The sequence below is a fragment of the Patella vulgata genome, chromosome 1 (assembly GCF_932274485.2).
Source record: "Patella vulgata chromosome 1, xgPatVulg1.2, whole genome shotgun sequence".
NCBI classification, from domain to species: Eukaryota; Metazoa; Mollusca; class Gastropoda; family Patellidae; genus Patella; species Patella vulgata.
In genome coordinates, this window is record NC_065879.2 from 51,237,267 (window position 1) to 51,259,926 (window position 22,660).

General features: G+C 34.7%; 1 protein-coding gene across 1 annotated transcript in view; it reads right to left on the reverse strand.

The window, feature by feature from the left end:
- Positions 1-20,888: 20,888 nt before the first annotated feature.
- The window catches only part of LOC130010740 (uncharacterized), a 171,969-nt gene continuing 170,197 nt past the window's right edge, over positions 20,889-22,660 (reverse strand). Inside the window, exon 10 of the mRNA XM_056098733.1 lies at positions 20,889-21,170. Coding sequence (XP_055954708.1) covers positions 20,889-21,170 — 282 coding nt within the window. The remainder of the gene's footprint in view (positions 21,171-22,660) is intronic.

Below are 22,660 nucleotides of genomic sequence, written 5' to 3' on the forward strand. Positions count from 1 at the left end.
TGATAGATGTGCAGATACTGTTATACAAATGTCTGTCACTGTATCCACAAACACTAAACTCTACAGCTGATGTGTTCCACACTTTTACCTCATAAAATATTGTTACAAATTCTATAAAAGCACCAATTGTTTATAAACTGGAAGTATACTGAAATACATTTGTCTCTATGGCCACTATCCCTCTTTCTTTCCTTGATTACAGCAAGTGCATTTAATGAGTAAAATTGTATAGTAGCCGACAGCTTTTTTTATTTGAAAGACCTCTTAAATATCTAAAATAAATTTAATGAGTACAATTTCAAAGAGCATATTTCAAGTAAATTTAAATCATATATGTGCAAACATATACTTCCAGCCTAATTTGTTAATATTTAAATATTTCTGTGCATATAAGTATATTCATAAATCTCTTTTATATGTGCCTTTTACATAACTCACATCATTCCACTTAAATTGATAGAGAGAGCACACTTAAGCTTGGGACAAACCTGTTTTCTAATGCACATCATGTAAACCTTTTAAAATTGTTTGATATCATAACTATAATCAAAACTCCCAGCAAGAAATGTTAACCAATCAATCAATCAAAGCATTTTATATTGGCCACTGTAGTATTATTTGAAATGTATAACCACTGAAGATCGCTGATTGGCCCTTCTAACTTTAGATGTGTACAGTACCAGCTTGTCTTCCTAAATTGCTATCAACTTTCGATTTTCGGCTCCATTTCGTATAAAGATATGTGAATTTAGATATGAACGTCATATGTAGCACCTGATAGCTTTAAAAAGGAAAGATTTCGCTGACAACATTAAAATTTGACTTATAAACAAATTCAATGAAAAATGTTAACATGAAATAAATAAAAAACGTTATTCATTACTATGATACAAAACATTATTCATAATATGAAACGAATACAAAACGTTATCCATGACAGTATTAACTGCAGCTTCCGATTCCAAGTATTAACTCCAGATGTGTGGCGTACACACAAAACCGGTCCCCTGCACATTTGATACGCGCGCTCACTCCGTGACCTCTGTCACAGACATAATTACCATTATAATGTCGTCTTGACTCAAAACCAACAGCAAAATCCCACGTCCGAAAAGGTGGCACAAAAAGTTTAACTTCCGTGATATATTTGCAACACGGTCTTGTAAATAAATAGAGAATCTCCTACCAGTCTTTTTTGATATCAAAAAATATCAAAATATCTGCCAAGTTTTTTTTTACTTTATCAACGAGTGTTGATATTTTTTGATATCAAAAAAGACGAGTAGGAGATTTTATTTATCACCCAATCCCTAATTCTTACATGCACAAATAGATAAATATAATTCTTTGCTGTAGATTTCACTTTTACTGAACATTACGGCGTAGTGATACATCATTTTTTGACAGCAATTCAACCATTGCAAAGTCCTTTATATTGACCCAGTGTTTCCATCAGGGTCAATTGAATAACAATAGTTCCTTTTTAATAAAAAAAAAGTTACTTTTAATAAGAAAAGAACTGTTCTTTGAAAATAAAAAAAAGTAGTTCCTTTTCTACTGACCAATCAAATTCATGTAGATTATGAAAAAAATCACACAAGCGATATCTACTGCAGAATGTATTATTGGGTGATAAACCCAGGTATTTGAATATTGTAACCATTATCACCTTCCACAACAAATTATATGCATTTATAAAATATACAATATATGTCTTGATATATTAAGCAATATCATATCCGATTAACTGTCTTTACTCTGATCTCCCCAGATCTTGACTTCCCCTCATCCCAACCACTCCATGAGATATATTTGTTACATATCCCATCAAATTGACCATTAATCGCTTTGTCACTTATAAAACCTTTACTATTTGTCATAAACTTAATCCATCCAACCAATATCAAATTTCACCCTTATATTGATCAATAGTTGCTTTCTGTTTAAAGTACTCCATATGTCTGTTGTGACCTCCCAGCACCCCTGTAAATATGTGTTAACATTTTGTGTCTTGTTCCTTTATTTTGTAATTTTTTCTTCTAAATGTAAAACGCATTGCATACCTTTGTGCACATTTTTCCTGAAGGTAACACACCCCTTGGTAAAGTTTTATTTCATCTTTACTTATTGTTATTGTAATATTGATTATCTCTCACATTATTATCGGTGTCGATGCCAGGCCTACATTACACATTGTAATTTTATTTTATCTGCAGGAAATACAACCATGTCGATAACTCGCTATTTAATTCCAAACACTATCAGTATCACATAATATTTAAATATGTTACGCTAAACGATATAGTTTGTATTTCCTACAGATATTTAATTATTTTTAACAGCCTTAACACTCTTAGTCTTACGAAGACCTGCGTATCTCAAAATTTTAAACTTTTAGCATTGTGCGGCGATATCCACCCAAATCCAGGACCCGATAAATTTTCGATTCTACACTTAAATGTGCGAAGCATTAAACACAAACTTGACGAAATAACGGTAGAATTAAATGATTTCGATATACTTACTTTTTCAGAGACATGGCTAAATAATAACACACCTTTAGATAGTTTGAGCATACATGGATATCACCGACCCGTATTATTGAATCGCGAAGACGGCAGGGGTGGAGGGGTTGCAATCTATATTAAATCTAACTTATATTTTAAACCATGTTATGATCTTATCATTAAAAAACTCGAGGCGATTTGGATTGAAGTGCATTTTAAAAACAAAAAATTCATAATAGGTTCATTTTATCGCCAACCGTCAGCTTCCACTGATTATTGGGATCTCATAGAAGAAAGTTTTAATGCAACTCGTGATTTTGTTGACTATAATATTATTATTTTAGGAGATTTTAACATTGATTTTCTTACTATTAAAAATAGCAGACTACATAATCTGATAAATACTTTTAACTTCTCACAAGTTGTAAAACAACCAACACGTGTTCAGCCGTCCTCAAAATCATTGATCGACCTTGCTATCGTGAGTTGTCCTGATTACCTGAGTAGTGTTGAGGTGAGGGATTCCGGCTTAAGTGACCATAGCCCGATAGTCTTACATTTTAATCTTAACAGGCTAAAACCTCACTGTTTTAATAGGACCATATGAAATTATAAGAAAATGAAGGTTATAGAGCTAAACGAATTTATAAACAATTTTGAATGGGATAGTATTTTTAACTCTATTGATTGTCCACATGAATTAACTTTAAATCTTTCAGAAATATTAGTAAGTGGTATTAAATCCTTTGTTCCAATTAAGGTTATAATATGTCGACCCAAAGATCCCTTATGGATGAATGCACATCTCAGAAAACTGATAAGACAAAGAAATAGAATTCATAAAAAGGTTAAATAGTCCGGTCGCCAAACCCAATTTTTCGAGTGAACCTGGAAATTATATACAAATTTTTTTTATGATTGATTTTAGTAGCCTATGGTTTCCTCTTTCAGAATCTGCCGGGTGAACCTCGGTCACACTTGGGCGTTTTGAGAAATTCAAGATGGCGTCCAAGACGGACGCCACATCAAATAATCCCCTATAGCTCCCATAGTATTTATTCTAGGATGATAATTTTGGTGTCTAACCGTATGTTTTGGGGGTCAAGGAATACACTGAAATCATGTATTATGTTGTGGGGTGATTAGATGATATTAAACCCAAACATGCCAGACAATATGGCCCTTTCACTAGTTAGCGGCGGTTGGGGCAATTATTTCAACGAACCAAACTATATCAGGAGATAAACTATATATTTCTGGACATAAGAGCGTATGAGTGATAGGATAACACCACATACATCCCTATCAGGGCATTCGGGGCCACATGAGTCGGTCCTGAAAAGGGAGGCACAAGCTGATTGTTGAACATTTAAAAAAAATAAATTCTACCCGCAAAACAGGAACATAACTTCCACAAAACTAGATAATATCCAGTTTAATACTTTAGTCGTGTTTCTGGCTGCAACCTGTGACAGCACAAGCGCAAAATATTATATATTCTAAGCCCTCACTAGTGCAGCTACAAGCACACATACTACATGAGCTGTCACTATTGCATCCACATCTGATGTGCCACATGGCAGACTCCGGACCAAGTTTACCGGTTGTGATGTTTTCAATTTAGTGTCCTTCTCCCAGCAATACAGTTCCGGGTCAAGTTCCGACGAATTCCGGTCTTCCAGTGAACGCCACTCAATAGCTTAGCGATGTCGTATTTTTATGTTCACCGCAAGAGCATCATTCGTTGGAGATAGACTATATGGTTTAGGTGGGGATGACGTCGATACATTTCCAGTTTTAGATGCCTGATACCTTCCAGCCTGTTTTAAGTCATCGATTTGCAAGAGCTCGGTCCAAAATCACCAATCCAGGAAAGAACAACTGTTGACATTGGTCAAAGTACGGAGAAACGCATGTCAATTATCATTGAAATCCTGCCAGCTCATTCTCTTACTGGATGTGACACGGGTACATGCCGCTACGTCATGTGGAAATCAATAGTTTTGAAAGTGGTTAGAGCTTGATTGTATTCTCTCTCACCCCAGTAGTCGGAGTAATAGACATTCCAATAGAATCATTGCTCACACAGTTACACAGGCCACTGTATTTATGTCAGCTTTTTTATGAACAGATAAAAATCTATGTCTGTAACACGCTAGAGGGTGTGGACATCTAAAACTGGAAATGTATCGTCATTATTCTCCATCCAAACCATGTAATCTTGCTCAACGAATGATACATTTGCAGAGAACGTAAAAAGAGCTCATCACCAAGCTATTGTGTGGCGTTCACTGAAAGATCGGAATCCATCGGAACTTGATCTGGAACAGTATTGCCGGGAGAAAGATACCAAATTGAAAACATTACAACCGGTAAACTTGCTCCGGAGTCTGCCATGTGGCTCATCAGATGTGGATGCAGTAGTGACAGCTCATGTAGTACGTGTGTTTGTAGCTGCACTAGGGAGGGCTTAGAATATTCAATATTTTGCGCTTGTGCTGTCACAAGTTGCAGCCAGAAACACGACTAAAGTATTAAACTGGATATTACATAGTTTTGTGGAAGTTATGTTCCTGTTTTGCGGTTAGAAATAGTTTTTTTAAATGTTCAACAATCAGCTTGTGTCTCCATTTTCAGGACTGACCCATGTGGCCCCAGAGCCCCTGATAGGGCTGTATTTAGTGTTATCCTATCACTCATACGCTCCTATGTCCAGAAATATATAGTTTGTCCCTAGATTTAGTTTGGTTCGGTGAAATAATCGCCCCCAACCGCCGATAACGAGTTAAAGGGCCATATTGTCTGGCATGTTTGATTTCAATAACATCTAATCACCCCACAACATAATACATGATTTCAGTGTATTCCTTGACCCCAGAAACATACGGTTAGACACCAAAATTATCATCCTAGAATAAATACTATGGGAGCTATAGGGGATTATTTGATGTGGCGGCCGTCTTGGACGCCACCTTGAATTTCTCAAAACGCTCAAGGGTGACCGAGGTTCACCTGACAAATTCTGAACGAGGACACCCTAGGCTACTAAAATCAATCATAAAAAAACTTTGTATACAATTTCCAGGTTCAGTCATAGGTCTGCCGGACTAAAACTATCAAATGATTCGAACAACTGGTACCTATTTAGACAAAAACGAAAATTAGTTACAAACGAAATACGAAAATCCAAAAAACCCTACTTAGATAACATTGATAAATTAATAAACGAAAATAACTTTAACGAATCAAAATGGTGGTCTTTGATAAAAAAAAACGTGTCTTTTAGTAAGGGAAATTCTGAATATAAACTACCGCCACTTAAATCGAATGATACTGTCTATTTCGAAAATGTTGATAAGGCAAATCTCATAAACGATTACTTTGTGTCCCAGTCAGTAACAGACTCTAAATCTTCCAATGCTCTCCCCTTTTTTACAACCTATAACACGATCATAAATGACCTCTCAGTAAATCGATAGGACGTTGAACTTACGCTCCTCTCCCTAAAAAAGAAACCATCTAGTGGTCCTGACAACATCAATAATATTATTTTGAAAAACGTAACCATTCTTTTAGTAAACCCCTATCTAAACTTTTTAACATTTCAATAGAAAATTGTATTTTCCCAAACTGCTGGAAGAAAGCTAATATAGTTCCGATATATAAGAAAGGCGATATTCATGATTGTTCTAATTATAGTCCTATATCTCTCCTCAGCTCGATTGGAAAAGTATTTGAAAAAATCGTTTACAAACATATTTTTAATATCACTCTACGCCACAACCTTATAACCCCTTTACAGTCGGGCTTTCAACCCAATAATTCCTCCGTTTACCAATTGATCGAGATGTATGATTATATATGTAGAGCCACTGACAATGGACATGAAGTCAAATCAATCTTCTTTGATATAAGTAAAGCGTTTGATCATGTTTGGCACGAGGGCCTATTGCATAAACTAAACTCAGTATGTATTAGAAATAATATTTTAAAATTAATCGAAAATTAATTATCGAATCGAAAACAGAAGGTTCTAATTGGTGGTCAGAGTTCCTCTTTTCATAATATTGCTTCTGGGGTACCCCAGGGTTCCATTTTAGGTCCGTTACTATTTCTTATTTACATATACGATATTGTAAATGACATTGAATCTAATATACGCTTGTTCGCTGACGACACTTCTCTTTTTTTTAATAATAAATAGCCCTAAAGATGCACAAGACATTTTAAATAGAGATATTGAAAAAATATTTCAATGGTCAATTAAATGGAAAGTGGATTTTAACCCATCAAAAACTGTAAGTTTAACTTTTTCAAGAAAATTACCGCCCTCAATCTTTAAATTATCGCTAAACAACTCAGATATAAACGATGAAGTAAGTCATAAACATAAAAATTCCAAAACTATTTCTGAATTCAAAACTAAATTAAAATCAAGCTTGCACTTATTCAAAACTAATGCTCACTACTATATAGGCGACAGGCATCTACAGATAATACACTGTAAACTTCGAAATTCAAAGAGCGATTTAAACCTTCACAAGTGTCTGATGCATATATCGGAAAAATCCTCTTGTTTATGTTGCCAAGGTGTATTCAAACGAAGGCGCAGTTACAGAGCGTGACCAAAATTAATCCTTCCCACGAAGGCGCAGATATCACCTTTTCGGCTTTCATTTGAAGAGAGGCATGTTGCTATTAGGACCCAATTAACGGTGTTAAAGATTTTTATGAATTTATGTTCACTCTGAACCAATAACACCCTGGAAGGATGGCCTGCAAGAATCAAGAAGCTAGTTGAAAAAGCCTGTCCGAATGTTTTTGAAATGATCACATTTTTACAACAAGAACAAAATATTAACCACCAATGAAGAGATATAAATATGCTTAAATCCAAAGCCAGCTCCAGGAATTAAAAGGAAGACACGAGAAAGAGGAATTGACTTTAGTCGAATATTTAGACAGGGTGTCTTTTTTGGCGAAATTAAATTATTTTTTGTTATAGTGCAGTTAAGTTTTCATTTTTTATGCCAAAAATGATGCTAAAATGTTGGTTAATTAGTTACATTGGGGATTCTGAAAGTGTAAATTCTTATCATAACAATCTATAACACCATTGTTACGATTTTAATCCATTTTAATCCCTAGGAGCTGGATTCCCACAAAGTCGTCGAAAATGACCTTGTTTAATCCGGTACCGTCAATAACTGAGCCTTAGTGGGAATAAACCGTGGCCAAGGTGTCGAAGACTGCGAACATTATTTCTTACACTGTCCACTATACAACTCTCTTCGAAAAATAACAATAAATAAATTAGATATAGAACATAAAAATATACAAACAATACTTTCTGGAAACACAGCTATTTCTTTGGAGGACAATTTCTTCATCGTTGAAATCGTACATGACTTTATCAAACTAACTAAACGCTTTAAAACTGCCTAGATCATTTCCGCCTCTCCCCCCCTCCAAAAGCAGGTGACCTCATAAAACTTGGCGAATAAATTTTGGGCCTTGGCATCGACATCGTCTTATTGAATATCTACCGTTATAATCTACTTGTATGTGTATTGTATGTTCTTTCCAAGGGATCTTTACCTTCACCTTCCGCACCCTGTAAAATTTGTAAATCAAACATATCCAGTCGTCTATCTTCTCAATGATCATTTTTTATGGAAGTGATTTTACATAAGCAGCAATGCTTGTTATTGTATCCATATATAGTATGTAAGATATATCTGTGATTCACTAATGAAATAAAATATGTGACTCCCCACAGCATACTGAGTCACAATGAGGAAATTTTGAAAATTCGAGTTATTGTTATTTTCACATTCGCCAACTCATTACCTTCAATTTGATGTATAGTTTGTTTGAATTGGGCAAAAATTGACTGAGCTGTGTCCATTAGACGCTACCCAACTCACAAAAGTAAGTTTTGAGAAAAAGCAAGTCAAAGATTTGGTATGTTCTAAAACAAAATCCCATAGCAACCAGGCCATTTATTTGGTGTTTTGTCGTTGAATATTTCTTTCCATGGGTTTTCAGGGGTGCTGAAGACGAAAATCGTAGTAAAAATTTTATCTGACTATTTCCGCAATTTATTTGCTATATTTTGTCGTTTAATATGTTTTTTTATTTAGGATTTCAAGGGTGCTGACGACGAAAATCGTAATAAATGCACTCCTTTCGTAACGAAACATCCGCAACACAAACGGCATAATATTCACATGATAGTGTTATACTGAAGAACAATCTATACATTAGTAGTCTGTTGTGTATAATATAACTTTAGTGAGATTAACCACTCAATTAATCTCATCAATTAATTAGCACCTTAGTGCCAGCTAGTGGTCAGGAGATTAAGATTGTTGATTGGATTATCATCAAAGACGCCGCAACAGCTATACGCGTGTTCATTTAACACATGAATTAAAATAAGATTTTGCGTGTACGATAGGTCTATTATTATTTTCAGGTACCGTGACGTTATCAAAATATGAGTCCCTATAGAAATGTCAATTTCATAGCCAATGCTTACGTTCACTTTCGTGCATTTTGGCTTTGATGTAAATATCAACATTATTCAGAGGATACTCAATGGCAGACTCAAGAATCGTTGCATTTTGGCTCGTTGGTCGTTCTCATTTTTTTGACCCATTGTGATAATAGAATTTTAAACAATAATATCCAAAATGCATTCCTTACTTTGCATGCCGTATGAAGAAGCGACGGTAAACGGAATTCAGCTATCAATAAAATTCTCTTCGAAAAGAACATTATTGGCCATTTTGTTTATTTCCATTTAAGGCCTATAGATTATTTTTTTAAAGATGATATGAGATATCAAACAATCACCACTTGGATTAATTATTCGGAGTAAATGATGAGTTGTCGACGGCTTTATCATTGACCCGTGACAGTTGATTAGTAATAGTATTACTCAATGACAGTGACACACACCCGCTTGTCGATTAATTTACATCATCAGCCAGATGGTTTCGATTAACACTCAACGGCAATCTATACGATCAGAATTATTTTTTTTTCTGCCACTTATCAGAGTGAATCGCATGTAGGTACCCAAAAATATTGCCAAAACCAAATATTTATCGATAATGTCTTGCACGCGGTGTCTGGGCCAATCAGCAAAGGAGTTGTGTGGACAGCATCACAACAGGCGGAGTTTATTTATATTTTTGGAGGGTTTTAAAACTCAATTGTATCCGTTCAAAATCAATTCATCGACAATATTTTGATCATAGTTATAAACTAGAGATGCTCCGCTTTACAACGATGCCAATTGTTATGCAAGAGGAATGACCGGTCGTCCCACTGCGAGCGAAGAAAAATAACCAATTTCGCCGAGAATTTTAAGAAATAGGACAGATTTAAGAATACGGTACTCTTACAAAACGTTCAAATACAGGTGTTTTAAAATGTTTTATTGCTATTTTGATCTTCTGTGTCGATAGATAGTATATTTATAGACTCATTTTTGTGAAAATCTCAATTTCGTTCAAAATGATTATTTTCACTTATTTTGTCTTTATCTCATTATTGATTCTCCCGCATTCCGACTCATTTAGATGCGTCCAGTCACATATTGTTTAAACCAAGTATTTTCTGATTTGGAGCGTTTTTGGACGCCTTTATCTCAAAAACTTAACCTACAATTTTTCTTTCACTTTCTCTATCGAAAGTCCATTCCATAGTCTTGTGCATGAAGCCATCGACAGAGTAATGGGTAGTGTATTATGAGAAACTATTGTTCAATTTTTCTAATTGTCATGGGTGGACGAGAAAAGAGATTGAAAATTGAAAAAGGTGTATTTTTACGATTTTGAGCATTTTTAGGTGTCTTTCTGGAAAAGTCAACGTAATATATTTTTAGAACTTCTTCTACAGAGAGTCTAATCAGTAGTCTTGAGTATGAATTCATTACGTAACAGTCCCAAATATCAGGAGTAGGAAAACAAAGGGATCGAAAATTAAAAACGTCACATGTCACTGTTAAGCGGAACATGCAGTAAGGGTGGATACAATCTGTATGTTTTGTCAATGTATAGAGCCTATTCAAGAGTGCTTTTTTTCTTTGATTCGTCGCACTATTTGTACCGTTCCCGTTCTTACAACGGGTTCCCCATGCAGAATACGGCGCAATGTGTATTGTCATTTAATTTACAATTGATATTTATCCTCGTTACATGCGGATTGGCACATGTTTTGGGGCAGGCGGCACTTTGATATCTGTATGGATTAAATATGGAATGACAACTAATGGTTAAAAAAAGATCATCAACACCAATGTGTTTTCCCTAATTTTTTTGAAACAGATAATATGATTGCAGATAATATTGAATTTCATACACATACATAATGAATTTCATACACATACATACATACAAGCATAAATTCTGAGCACCGAAGAATCGTGTGAATATCTATTTACATTGAGAAATAATAACTATTAAACAATATATATAACGATGAAAATAGTAATAACATATAGGGCACGATATACAATGTTAAAATACAATATGATCGTACGTTACAGAAAAAAAAATGAATTTCACACATACAAGTAAACCGAAATTATGAGCATGGAATAGTCTATTGAGTATGTCATTGAGTAATACTAATCAACTGTCACGGGTCAATGATAAAGCCGTCGACAACTCATTATTTACTCCGAATACTTTATCCAAGTGGTGATTATTTGATATCTCATATCATCTTTAAAAAAATAATTTATAGGCCTTAAATGGAAATAAATAAAATGGCCAAAAATTCTTTTTTCGAAGAGAATTTTATTGATAGCTGAAGTCTGTTTACTGTCGCTTCTTCATACGGCATGCAAAGTATGGAATGCATCTTGGATATTATTGTTTGAAATTCTCTTATCACCATGGGTAGGGTGACCCACCATAAATAAATATCTCCATATATCTCGACAATTACGCCACAATATTTATATATATGCCAAGCCTCAAATCAGTTTCACACAATTATAGTCACTAAAAAAACGATCATGTTGTACTTAATAAGCTATGACCATTAATCATGTATAAATAATAGACTGAAAACTGGTTCCAAGAGTCGTCCATAACATCCAGACACTTTTGAGTAAAAGATAGGTTACGTGCCCTTGTTTTGAAATTAGTCTCGCTTAACCAGCCTATCGACCATTCTACGTCTGATTGACAGGTCGGGATAATCAAGACTACTTTTTTACGAAACATAACAGAAAGCTAGAACAAGAAATTGAATTTAGAAATAAGCACGTTAGGTAGCTCAACAATTGTTTTAAGAAGCTTGTAAAAGTAAAATGAAACTACTGCTGGTATCATGTTCCTGTCTAACCCGAGTGATTCAGAGATATTATTTGTACTAAACCAAAAGATGCCGCTCTTAACGGTACAGTTAATGATAAAGCGATTTAAAAAATGAAACGAACGTAATTTCTAAATCTGCTGTAATAACCAAGAAGCTTAATTTTACTGCTATTCAAAATCGTCAACAATAAATTTTTTACGGCTGTAATAGTTGATAGATTTGTAGAGAATTGCACGCGCCATGGCTATTTATAGTATCATACTGTCAGAAAGTTGGTCTCGGCACGGCGAATGTGCACGCTTCAGTGGTAGTCTCGAACTATCAGCGGTGGACTGTATTTCTGTGAGTACATGGGTCACCCTACCACGGGTCGAAAAAATGCGATCAACCAACGAACAGAAATGCGACGATACTCGAGACTGCCATTGGGTATCCTCTGAATAATGTTGATATTTACATCAAAGCCAAAATGCACGAAAGTGAACGTAAGCATTTCTTGACTATGAAATTGATATTTCTATAGGGACTCATATTTTGATAACGTCACGGTACCTGATAATAATAATGGACCTATCGTACACTCAAAATCTTATTTTAATTCACGTGTTAAATGAACACGCGTACAGCTGTGGCGGCTTTTTTGATGATTATCCAATCAACAATCTTAATCTCCTGACCACTAGCTGGCACTAAGGTGCTAATTAATTGATGAGATTAACTTATAATATACATATGCACAACAGACTACTAATGTATAGATTGTTCTTCAATATAACACTATCATGTGTTGTGGATGTTACGTTACGAAAGGAGTGCATTTACTACGATTTTCGTCATCAGCCCTCTTGAAATCCTAAATAAAAAACATTAAAGGACAAAATAGCAAATAAATTGCGGAAATAGTCGGATCAAATTTTTACTACGATTTTCGTCTTCAGCACCCCCGAAAACCCATGGAAAGATATATTCAACGACAAAACAGCAAATAAATGGCCTGGTTGCTATGGGATTTTGTTTTGGAACATACCAAATCTTTGACTTGCTTTTTCTCAAAACTTACTTTTTTGAGTTGGGTAGTTTCTAATGGACACAGCTCAGTCAATTTTTGCCCAATTCAAACAAACTATACATCAAATTGAAGGTAATGAGTTGGAGAATGTGAAAATAACAATAACTCAATTTTCAAAATTTCCTCGTTGCGACTCAGTATGCTATGGGGGGGGGGGGGGGATGTCACATATACCTTATCGTTAATTTTGTGAGAATGACTCGTAAGATCCGAACAACTCGCTTACAAGCCTGGATGTCTTTTTTAGAATATAATGATACAATTTATGTAGAAATGACCAAGTTACACCTCTGTACCGTTCAGCTAATAAATTCTGTCAAATGTACAAACTCGATTCCTGATAAAAAAAAACAAAAAACCCCATATAATTCAAACATCAACCCGACTATTTCAGACTTCGCGTCTTACCGTTTCACGAAAAGTCCGCGTGGAGCACGGAGTCGGCAATCTCGGTCAGAGGAGCAATCCCTTTCATACATCACAAGCGTGCACGAGCTTATTCAGAGTTCATATTGGACAACTTTTGGTGTCAAAGGCGACTGCAGTTCGGTTGCTTTATTCAAAAAGATAACTGATATTAAACTGTAAAATTGACCAAGCTTTATCCGTTTCAGGTATTGTTATGTTCACATAGCATCCGCGCCATATATTTGTTAATTTTTGTTTAATATTTCTCTTGGTGTTATAATTTAGAACCAAAGAGAATAGTCCATACATTAGTAATGTAGGTCTTTTATGGGAATAAATTCTGTTAATCTCACCACTGAATTAGCACCTTTCTGTTATAGTGCTCAAGAGATTAAGAATGTTGATTGGGGCAGTCGAGCGTAAAATCATTAACTATATCAATTTCTGGTAAGTTTATTGATAAACTGTATCATTTAAAGAAAATTTGTTATCGGTGTGACTATTGTAGAAGAACTCAAACAAAAATTTCGGATATGTAACTGGCAAATTTTAAGACATAAAAATGCTCTATTTGTTTAAAATATTTTAACAAAAGTTTCGCTATAGTGTTCGTAATTTCTTATGTTTTGAATTGTCTCAGTTTTGAATATGTAATATAGTGTAGTTATAAATGTGTGTGTGTTTTTTTTGATAATTTTCAATGTGCATTTCTATGAGCCTTAGTTTTAATAAAAAAAATAATCAGCCGGGATATCTACATGACTTTCAAATTTCGCACAAGAGAGATATCCCAAGATCGAGCGTTGTACATGGTTTTACTATTTCACCGTTGCATGCAATGTATCAGTTATATTTATCGTGTGCTACATAAAACAATTTCTAAAATAGTAATAGACTCTTCCGTGCTCATAATTTCGGTTTACTTGTATGTATGAAATTCATTTTTTTCTGTAACGTACGATCATATTGTATTTTAACATTGTATATCGTGCCTTATATGTTATTACTATTTGCATCGTTATATATATATATATATTGTTTAATAGTTATTATTTCTCAAATGTAAATAGATATTCACACGATTCTTCAGTGCTCAGAATTTCAGCTTGTATATATGTATGTGTATGAAATTCAATATTATCTGCTATCATATTATCTGTTTCAATAAAATTAGCGACAACAGATTGGTGTTGATGATCTTTTTTTAACCATTAGTTGTCATTCCAAATTTAATAATCCATACAGATATCAAAGTGCCGCCTGTCCCAAAACATGTGCCAATCCGCATGTAACGAGGATAAATATCAACTGTAAATTAAATAACAATACACATGGCGCCGTATTCTGCATGGGGAACCCGTTGTAAGAACGGGAACGGTACAAATAGTGCGACCAATCAAACCTTGCCACTGAGCATTTAAATTGAAATGTATGAAATCCATTTTTTTTTCGTACGATCATTTTGTATTTTAGAAATGTCATATGTTATTACTATTTTCATCGTTATATATATTGTCTTAATAGTTATTATTTCTCAAATGTAAATAGATATATTCACATGATTCTTCAGTGCTCTAAATTTCAGCTTGTATATATGTATATGAAATTCATTATTTCTGTTATCTGTTATCATATTATCTGTTTCAATAAAATTAATGAAAACAGATTTGTGTTAATGATTTTTTTTTTAAACAATTAGTTTTGATTCCAAATTGAATCCATACAGTTATTGAAGTGCCGTACGTCCCCAAAACATGTGCCAATCCGAGATCGAAATCACCGACAAATAATCCAGTCGCTCACTGCCATCCATTATTGTTTAAAAAGATTTCCCGATTCCAGAATGTTAGTAAATAATTAATTCAGAATTAATGTAGCGATGATTTAACGGGCAAGTTACAATTTAACTGATACTAGTCACCAAAAGTAACAATACTCACTAGAAATTTATATCGTTAACGATTTCACGCTCTACTGGCGCCGGGTCCAGTTACTGACGCACATCATCAATAGTGACGTTTTCTTAATTAGTCACGCTATTCTCAATTTCTCCTGCATGCGCCTGACTAGTGATATGGTCGGATAAACTCACGTTTGTTTAATTAGTCATGTTATTTTTACATACTGACACAAGTAAGGAATACTAAGCAATTAACTTAAATAGTCACATTATGATTATTACTGACCATTTATAGGAATACTGACGTACGGTACAAATACTGATGGGTTTAAGCGTATATTTCTCACGAGTTTCCATGAATAGTAACCACAATTAAGCTTTTCTACATCCTTGATGGATATACTAACACATAGGCCAGTTAGTCAATACTTAGAGATAGTTTCTACACACTATGCATCCACCAGTGTTATTATGGCTCAGTATTTATTACATATTTATAGCACTAGGCCTAGCACTCGACGATGACTCGTATCGTACTCGTAGCAGACGACGCGACATAAACCGAGCTCTTTTTCTTCAGAAATGCTGAATTTTTTTAATCCCTGAATAGTCCCTAAAATTAAAACACCCGGCATAGGTACCATATCCACCACTAGGATTTTTACATTTTCTCCTGTTCAACTGCGAAACGTCTTCTTTAGCTGCCATGTTTAGTGACATTACAGACAAACCCCAAGATGCAGTGCACGACCTACTTTTTATGCAAATGAAGCAGTCGCCACTCTATGTATTTTTACTCTGTGATGTGTGTCATGGACATAATTATTGCTGTATTATCCAGGTCATGGCCATTCCCTGGCATTCTGAGTTTCCTTCAATTACATAGTTGGATGGCCGATGTCTATCCGATTCGAGCGATCTAAGATTATGTTGTGAATTGTTCAACTTTATTTTTCAGTTCCCTTCTCTTGAAATGCTCACATAAAGAACGTGTGAATATCTGGGTTATGCATGTATGTGTGTGTGTGTGGGATAAGTCTTTGTCTTGCGTCTGATCGCCGTGTAACGTTTTGCGTAAGGTGAAAGCCTTCAGCATTGCACGCAATTCTAGTTATATTTGTTTTGTCTACCGCAAAAATGTCAGTACTGCTCGTTTACATTTTATTATTTTTAGAAAAAACCATCATTATCACAATTTAGTGACTTTCCCCAAAAAACCTATACTATTCTTACAAAAGAGATATCTATCATGCTAATAATCCATATAGCTTTATTCTTGCCCATCTCGAATTTTTTAATGGCAAGAAAATATCCAATATTTCATTTATGACAATAATATGGCAGCCATTTTGAAACCCACTAGTAACCATGGTAAACATAAAAGCTAAACTAAAACAAGCCAACAGGGAGGCTGATGTCCCCTGCCGAAATTCCAAAATAAATAGATGACACACATTTATTAATCGCACATTTATTTTTTTTTCAAAAGTATCAAGCAATCAAACTATACACTAAGTTTTATCACTCTCTATCAGATAAGAATCAAAATTATCTTGTCCCAAAGCATTGACCAATGAAATTGCTTAGCTTCAGCTCGAAATGTTAATCATTGAACTCAGTCAAGACATTCACCTAATGAACATCTAAATCAAGTCTAAACATTCTACCTCAATTGAACAATTAAATTGCTTATCGCTCATTAGCCTAAGCAGAAAATTCTACCATCGAAATTAGTCAAGGTAATGATATAATTAGTGCTCCTACGGTTAGGACTTTGGTTAGTAACCGTTTAACCGTATGGTATCAATTTTAAACATAAAACAGAGCTTCTCAGGAGGTGCGAGTCATTACTCGTGCGCACGCTATACTCGCCTAAATGGCATTACACACGCACAAAAATTTCAGGAATTTTTTCATAGACATGTACAATTCTTGAATGAAAATTTAAACTATCTAAGGCCGTAGTTATTTGTTTACCTGGTTAACTTGGTTCATTTGAAACATTTTTTAATTCAATATATATCTACGATAATATACAAAACAATACCCTGTTTCCCTTCGTACGTGACATATGGCGATAATATTACGATTACAAAATGTTATTAAGAATAGAATAAAGTAAATTGGAAGGCATTATTGATTGGACAATAAAGAAATAATTCCTTACTTGCAAGTAGAATTTTTATGATTGGTTAATTTAACTAAAAACCAAAGTAGAATTCTTGTGAGAAATTACCAGATATTAAACGTGTTGAATGTCGTAACGAATCTAGTATAATGTAATTTTCTAGCCTTTATAATTATATTTTGAATGGTAGTTACGTTTTTAAGTAAATAATAAACAAGGTAGAATGTAGTTAGAAATGCCATATGACTGCGACTAGTGTTATTAATAGTATTATTTTTTAGCAGTCGACATCGTAGGACGACTGTTACATTCTAAGATTTTCAAACATCAAATACAAAAGGACACCGGCAAGTTTTGTAATAAAGAGGAATATAATCAGACACAACTTTATGTAATGGTGGACATCTCCGAATAACCGTACCGTTGAATTCGAACCGTTTAACCGTCCAGTTCTAACCGTTTACGGCTATCTGACTAGCCGTAGGAGCACTAGATATGATGAATCTATATTCGGAGTTCCATTGCTCTCAGCTCTCACTTCATTATAACCAAAGTTATCTTGCATCAAAGCATCAACCAATCAGATTGCTTATTTCTGTTTACCCTAAGCAGACAATGTTCATCATAGAACTCCATCAAGGCATTCACCTAATGAACGCCCACACCAAGTTTAAACATTCTACCTCAATTAGAAGGAGAGTTAAAATTATTGTGTTCCAAAGCAGGGTTCCCGCGGCTTCGTCAAACATTTTTTCAAGGATATTCAAGGATAAATATACGTCAAATTCAAGGATTTTCAAGGACATTTTTTAGCCTAAAGTTACAATTTTTCATCTTAAAAATAACCAAAACATTACCAACTATCGTTATAATCTCATATTTAAAAGGAATTGAAGACATTTGAAACAAAATTAAGGATCTCAACTGAAATTCAAGGATATTTTCCTATTTCTGCGAAATTCAAGGATATTCAAGACCTTGAAAATGAAATTTTAAATTTAAGGATATTCAAGGATTTTCAAGGACTGCGGGAACCCTGCAAAGTCACGACCAATCAAATTGCTTATCGCTCTGCTCACCCTCAGCAGAAAATAGTCATAATCGAACTTAGTCAAGGTATTGATGTAATAAAGCTATACACCAAGTGTACTCACTCTAAAGTGATCGTGTCTCATGTATATCAACCAATCAAATTGCTTATCTCTGCTTACCCTAAGCCGAAAAATTCTCATCTTCGAACTCCATCAAGGCAGTCACGTAGTAGACACCTATGCCAAGTGTGAACATTCTAACTCAATTAGAATGAGAGTTATTGTGTTCCAAAGTCTCTACCAATCAAATTGCTTATCGCTCTGCCTACCCTGAGCAGAAAATGCTCATTATCAAACTTAGTCAAGGTATTGATGTAATGAAACTATACACCAAGTTTCATCACTCTCACTTTATTAAAACTAAAGTTATCGTGTCCCAAAGCATCAACCAATCAAATTGCTTATCTCTGCTTACCCCGAGCCGAAAATGCTCATCTTCGAACTCTATCAAGGCATTGACCTAATAAACACCTACACCAAGTTTGAACATTCTAGCTCAGACAGACAGACGGACGGACAGACGGACAAACCAATTTTAATAGTCCCCTGCTTTCTTCGAAAGGCAGGGAACAAATATGCAAAAATCATAAGTCATATATATAATGGATATACATCTGCAATTTTACAGTTGTAGTCGCATTCATATTCAAGGTATGCATGGTTTTTCACAACAGGGTCTAAAGCTTGATTTTTACTCAATATTTTCATAGCCCTCTATGGGTATGAAGTGGTTAGCTCATGAAGGGTTAAGTAATTATCAGAAAATCATTAAAATTTGTTTGGCTTTTAGTTCAAAATTCATTGAAAATCAATATTTACTTGTTCGTCTCAAGACATTATACTCTGTTTATCAACCAAAAGTTAATTGGATAATAACTTTGGTCTATAGAGCATCCACAAGATTTTTCAAAGTGATCAAGGCCCATAACTCTGGTAGTAATTATCGGAAATAACTCAAAATCACTGGAATTCTTCCGTCTCACAACCTTAAACACTGTGTATAAATTTAAAGTCAATCGGATATTCACTTTAGCCTCTAGAGCGTCCACACAACATTTCAAAGTGATCAAGGGCCATAACTCTGGCAGTAATTATCGGATATTGTTGAAAATCAATAGGCGTCTTTGTCTCATGACCTTAAACACTAAAAATTTAAAGTCAATTGGATATTAACTTTAGCCTTTAGAGCGTCCACAAAGATTTTTCAAAGAGATCAAGGGCAGTAATTATCGGAAATCGTTGAAAATCAATAGGCTTTTTCATGTCACGACCTTAAACACTGTGTATAAATTTAAAGTCAATCGGATATTAACTTTACCCTCTAGAGTGCCCACAAAATATTTTGCAGTGATCAAGTGCCATAACTCTAGCAGTGATTATCGGAAATCGTTGAAAATCACTGGGCTTCTTGGGATATTAACTTTAGCCTCTAGAGCGTCCACGCCGGATGGACGGGGGCGACGACAATATATACGACCACATTTCAATGTGGGTGTATAAAAAAGGTTACAAATCGGGGAAAAAACAACTTTCTTCCAACGCGGGAATTGGAGCTGTGACACCTGAATGATTTTGAAATCCCCTGGATTTAACTCATTTAAACCATTGGGCCAAAGACTTTCTGCTGTGTTCAATTTTTTCTGATCTTTATCAGTAATTTTTTGTACTATGGTTGATACACCATAATCATGACCATTGACCAGGTATATTAAAATGGGGGACTACAAAGGGGGATTTAACTCATTTAAACCATTGGGCCAAATTGAATTAAGTCTATGAATCCACAGACTTTCTGCTGTGTTCAATTTTTTCTGATCTTTATCAGTAATTTTTTGTACTATGGTTGATACACCATAATCATGACCATTGACCAGGTACATCAAAATGGGGGGCTACAAAGGGGGAATGGCCAGGTTTTTTAAGCTTTACATTACCTTCTGTGCTTATTAAGCCTGGAGTAATAGTTTGGCCTACAAATTGCATATGACAGGTTTTACATGTTAAACAATAAATAAAAGTACTGGCACAGTTGACAGAGTCTCTAATTTTGAATGATTTCATTTCATTACTTGTTATTTCTTGATTTGTACACATAGTCTCAAATGATTTGCATAATTTTCTTAAACAAGGTTGACATGTGTATGAACTTTTGTCTTTAATATTTTTATTAGTGCCATAGTTCTTTACTTTTTTCTTTCAAAATATTGCCAATTGTGTGGTTCTTTCTCTCTGTTTTTGTTATTTTGCTGTTATCCATATTTTTTGTCATTTGTGAACTGGTGTCTAAAATACTTCGGTCTTTAGTCATTTGGTGTAGGTGACTTCCAGTCATTTTGTATTTAGTTTTTCATCCCTGAAGAAGTTAGTATGTTGGATAAAACGACATTTTTTCGATATTGTATTCTACTAATTATTGTATATCACTTGAAAATGTGGGGGTATAAAAAGTTTACAAGTATTTGTGTAGGACAGGCAGAAATACATAATACATACCTGGATGAACACAGTTTGGAAATTTTTCAGTAGAAATTGCATAATGAACAGTGATATTTTCTAACGAGTAAGCCCTTTTATCATCTACAGTTACTTTATCAGTAGCATGGAACATAAACTTGATCATCCAGTTTTGAAAAAAACTCAGACTTATTTCCTGGACATCACTTGTTACATTACAATCACCAGTTACATTCACCTGATTCTGAGCTGGTACATTAATAGTTCTTGTCCTGTTCTGAAATTGAGAAATGCATTATAAATGTTAATCAGTGCCAGATTAACCTTGTGGGGGGCCCAGAAGATACCAACTGTGCGGGGGCCCCATTGTTGTTTGTTCAAATTGTTTGTACTGACCGCGGATCATACTAGTATGTACACCGCCCCCTTGAGTGCCTGGGGTGTTTCCCTTCAGGAATTTTTTTTAAAATTAGGATTAATTTCAGTGCATCGGAGACCATTTAGGCAGCGATTTCCTGGGCCCCCGAAAATCTGTTGGTATCTACCAGTCCCGGGGCCCCCAACATCCCTTACTGCCCAGGGCCCCAATCCTCGCCCCCTCAGCCCAGGTACTGGTTGGCTCCATCCGGGATAAAATATTGGTATGACCCAGAATTGTAGGGGGCCCCGGGACATTTGTCCCACTTTACCCCCCCTAGATCCGGTACTGATGTTAATTACTGGTTTGAAAAAATATATGTTGAGCATTTGGTGTTTAAATGTAGCTCACCAGAATCAGTTAATGTTCGAAATGATAATAACCTATCATTTATCATTTTTATTGGGATGACGGAAATTTGTTTTATACTGCACTTTGACCTATGATGTGGATGAACAGAAAAGGGAAGTCAAAAACTTATCGGCTATCGGGTAATATGGTGATCAAAAACGTCACATTCATAACAGCTTGCTTAATTCAGAAAAGTTTTCAAGCTGACTAACTTATGCTATTATTGGTAATGAATATCTAGGATATAGATAATTGGTTTGAAATTTAAATGTTTTCAAATAAAAATAAAGTGTGAAGTAGGCCTGCAGTCAAAATTTCTAGCATGAAGTTTCGCTGCATGGTCCTCCCAAATAAACTATACATTTTTGGAAAGCTGGAACACCCGGAACACAAATCCAGAGAGTTCCAAGCAAAAAGTCTGCACTAACTCGATTGAGGGCCAGATGAAAATTGTGATAATTGTGAAGTAAATGCTATATTTACACTAATAATTATGAAGTTGACATAAAATTAAATATTGGCGAAAACACTTGATGCCTTCATCCTATGCAAAGAATATGCTGTTGTTTAAATTTTGATTTAAAGCAAAATGCAAAAAACATAATGGACAAGGAAACATACAGAATTTCGGAAATCCATTTATGGTAAATGGAGTTATTGATAAGAGTAAAAGGATTTAATAACACACAAGGGCCTATTTAAGTTCAACCTTTTTTTCAGATAGAATTTGAAGCTAAAGGTCCAACAAATATTTAACCTGAAACATAGTATCTACAGATATTTAGTTTACTCACTAAAATAGATATGGCCAAAACTAAATAATACGGGCACAAGCTTCAGAGAATGCAGAATGCGACCATATCTCATGGAAATATAATTGTATATTTGTGAAATTAATTCAAAACAAAAAACCATGACAGCTTTGTGGAAAATTCATTTCAGTTCATGATCGATTCATTCAGAAAATTTGGGTGACAAATTTTTCAGGCAAATAGGCT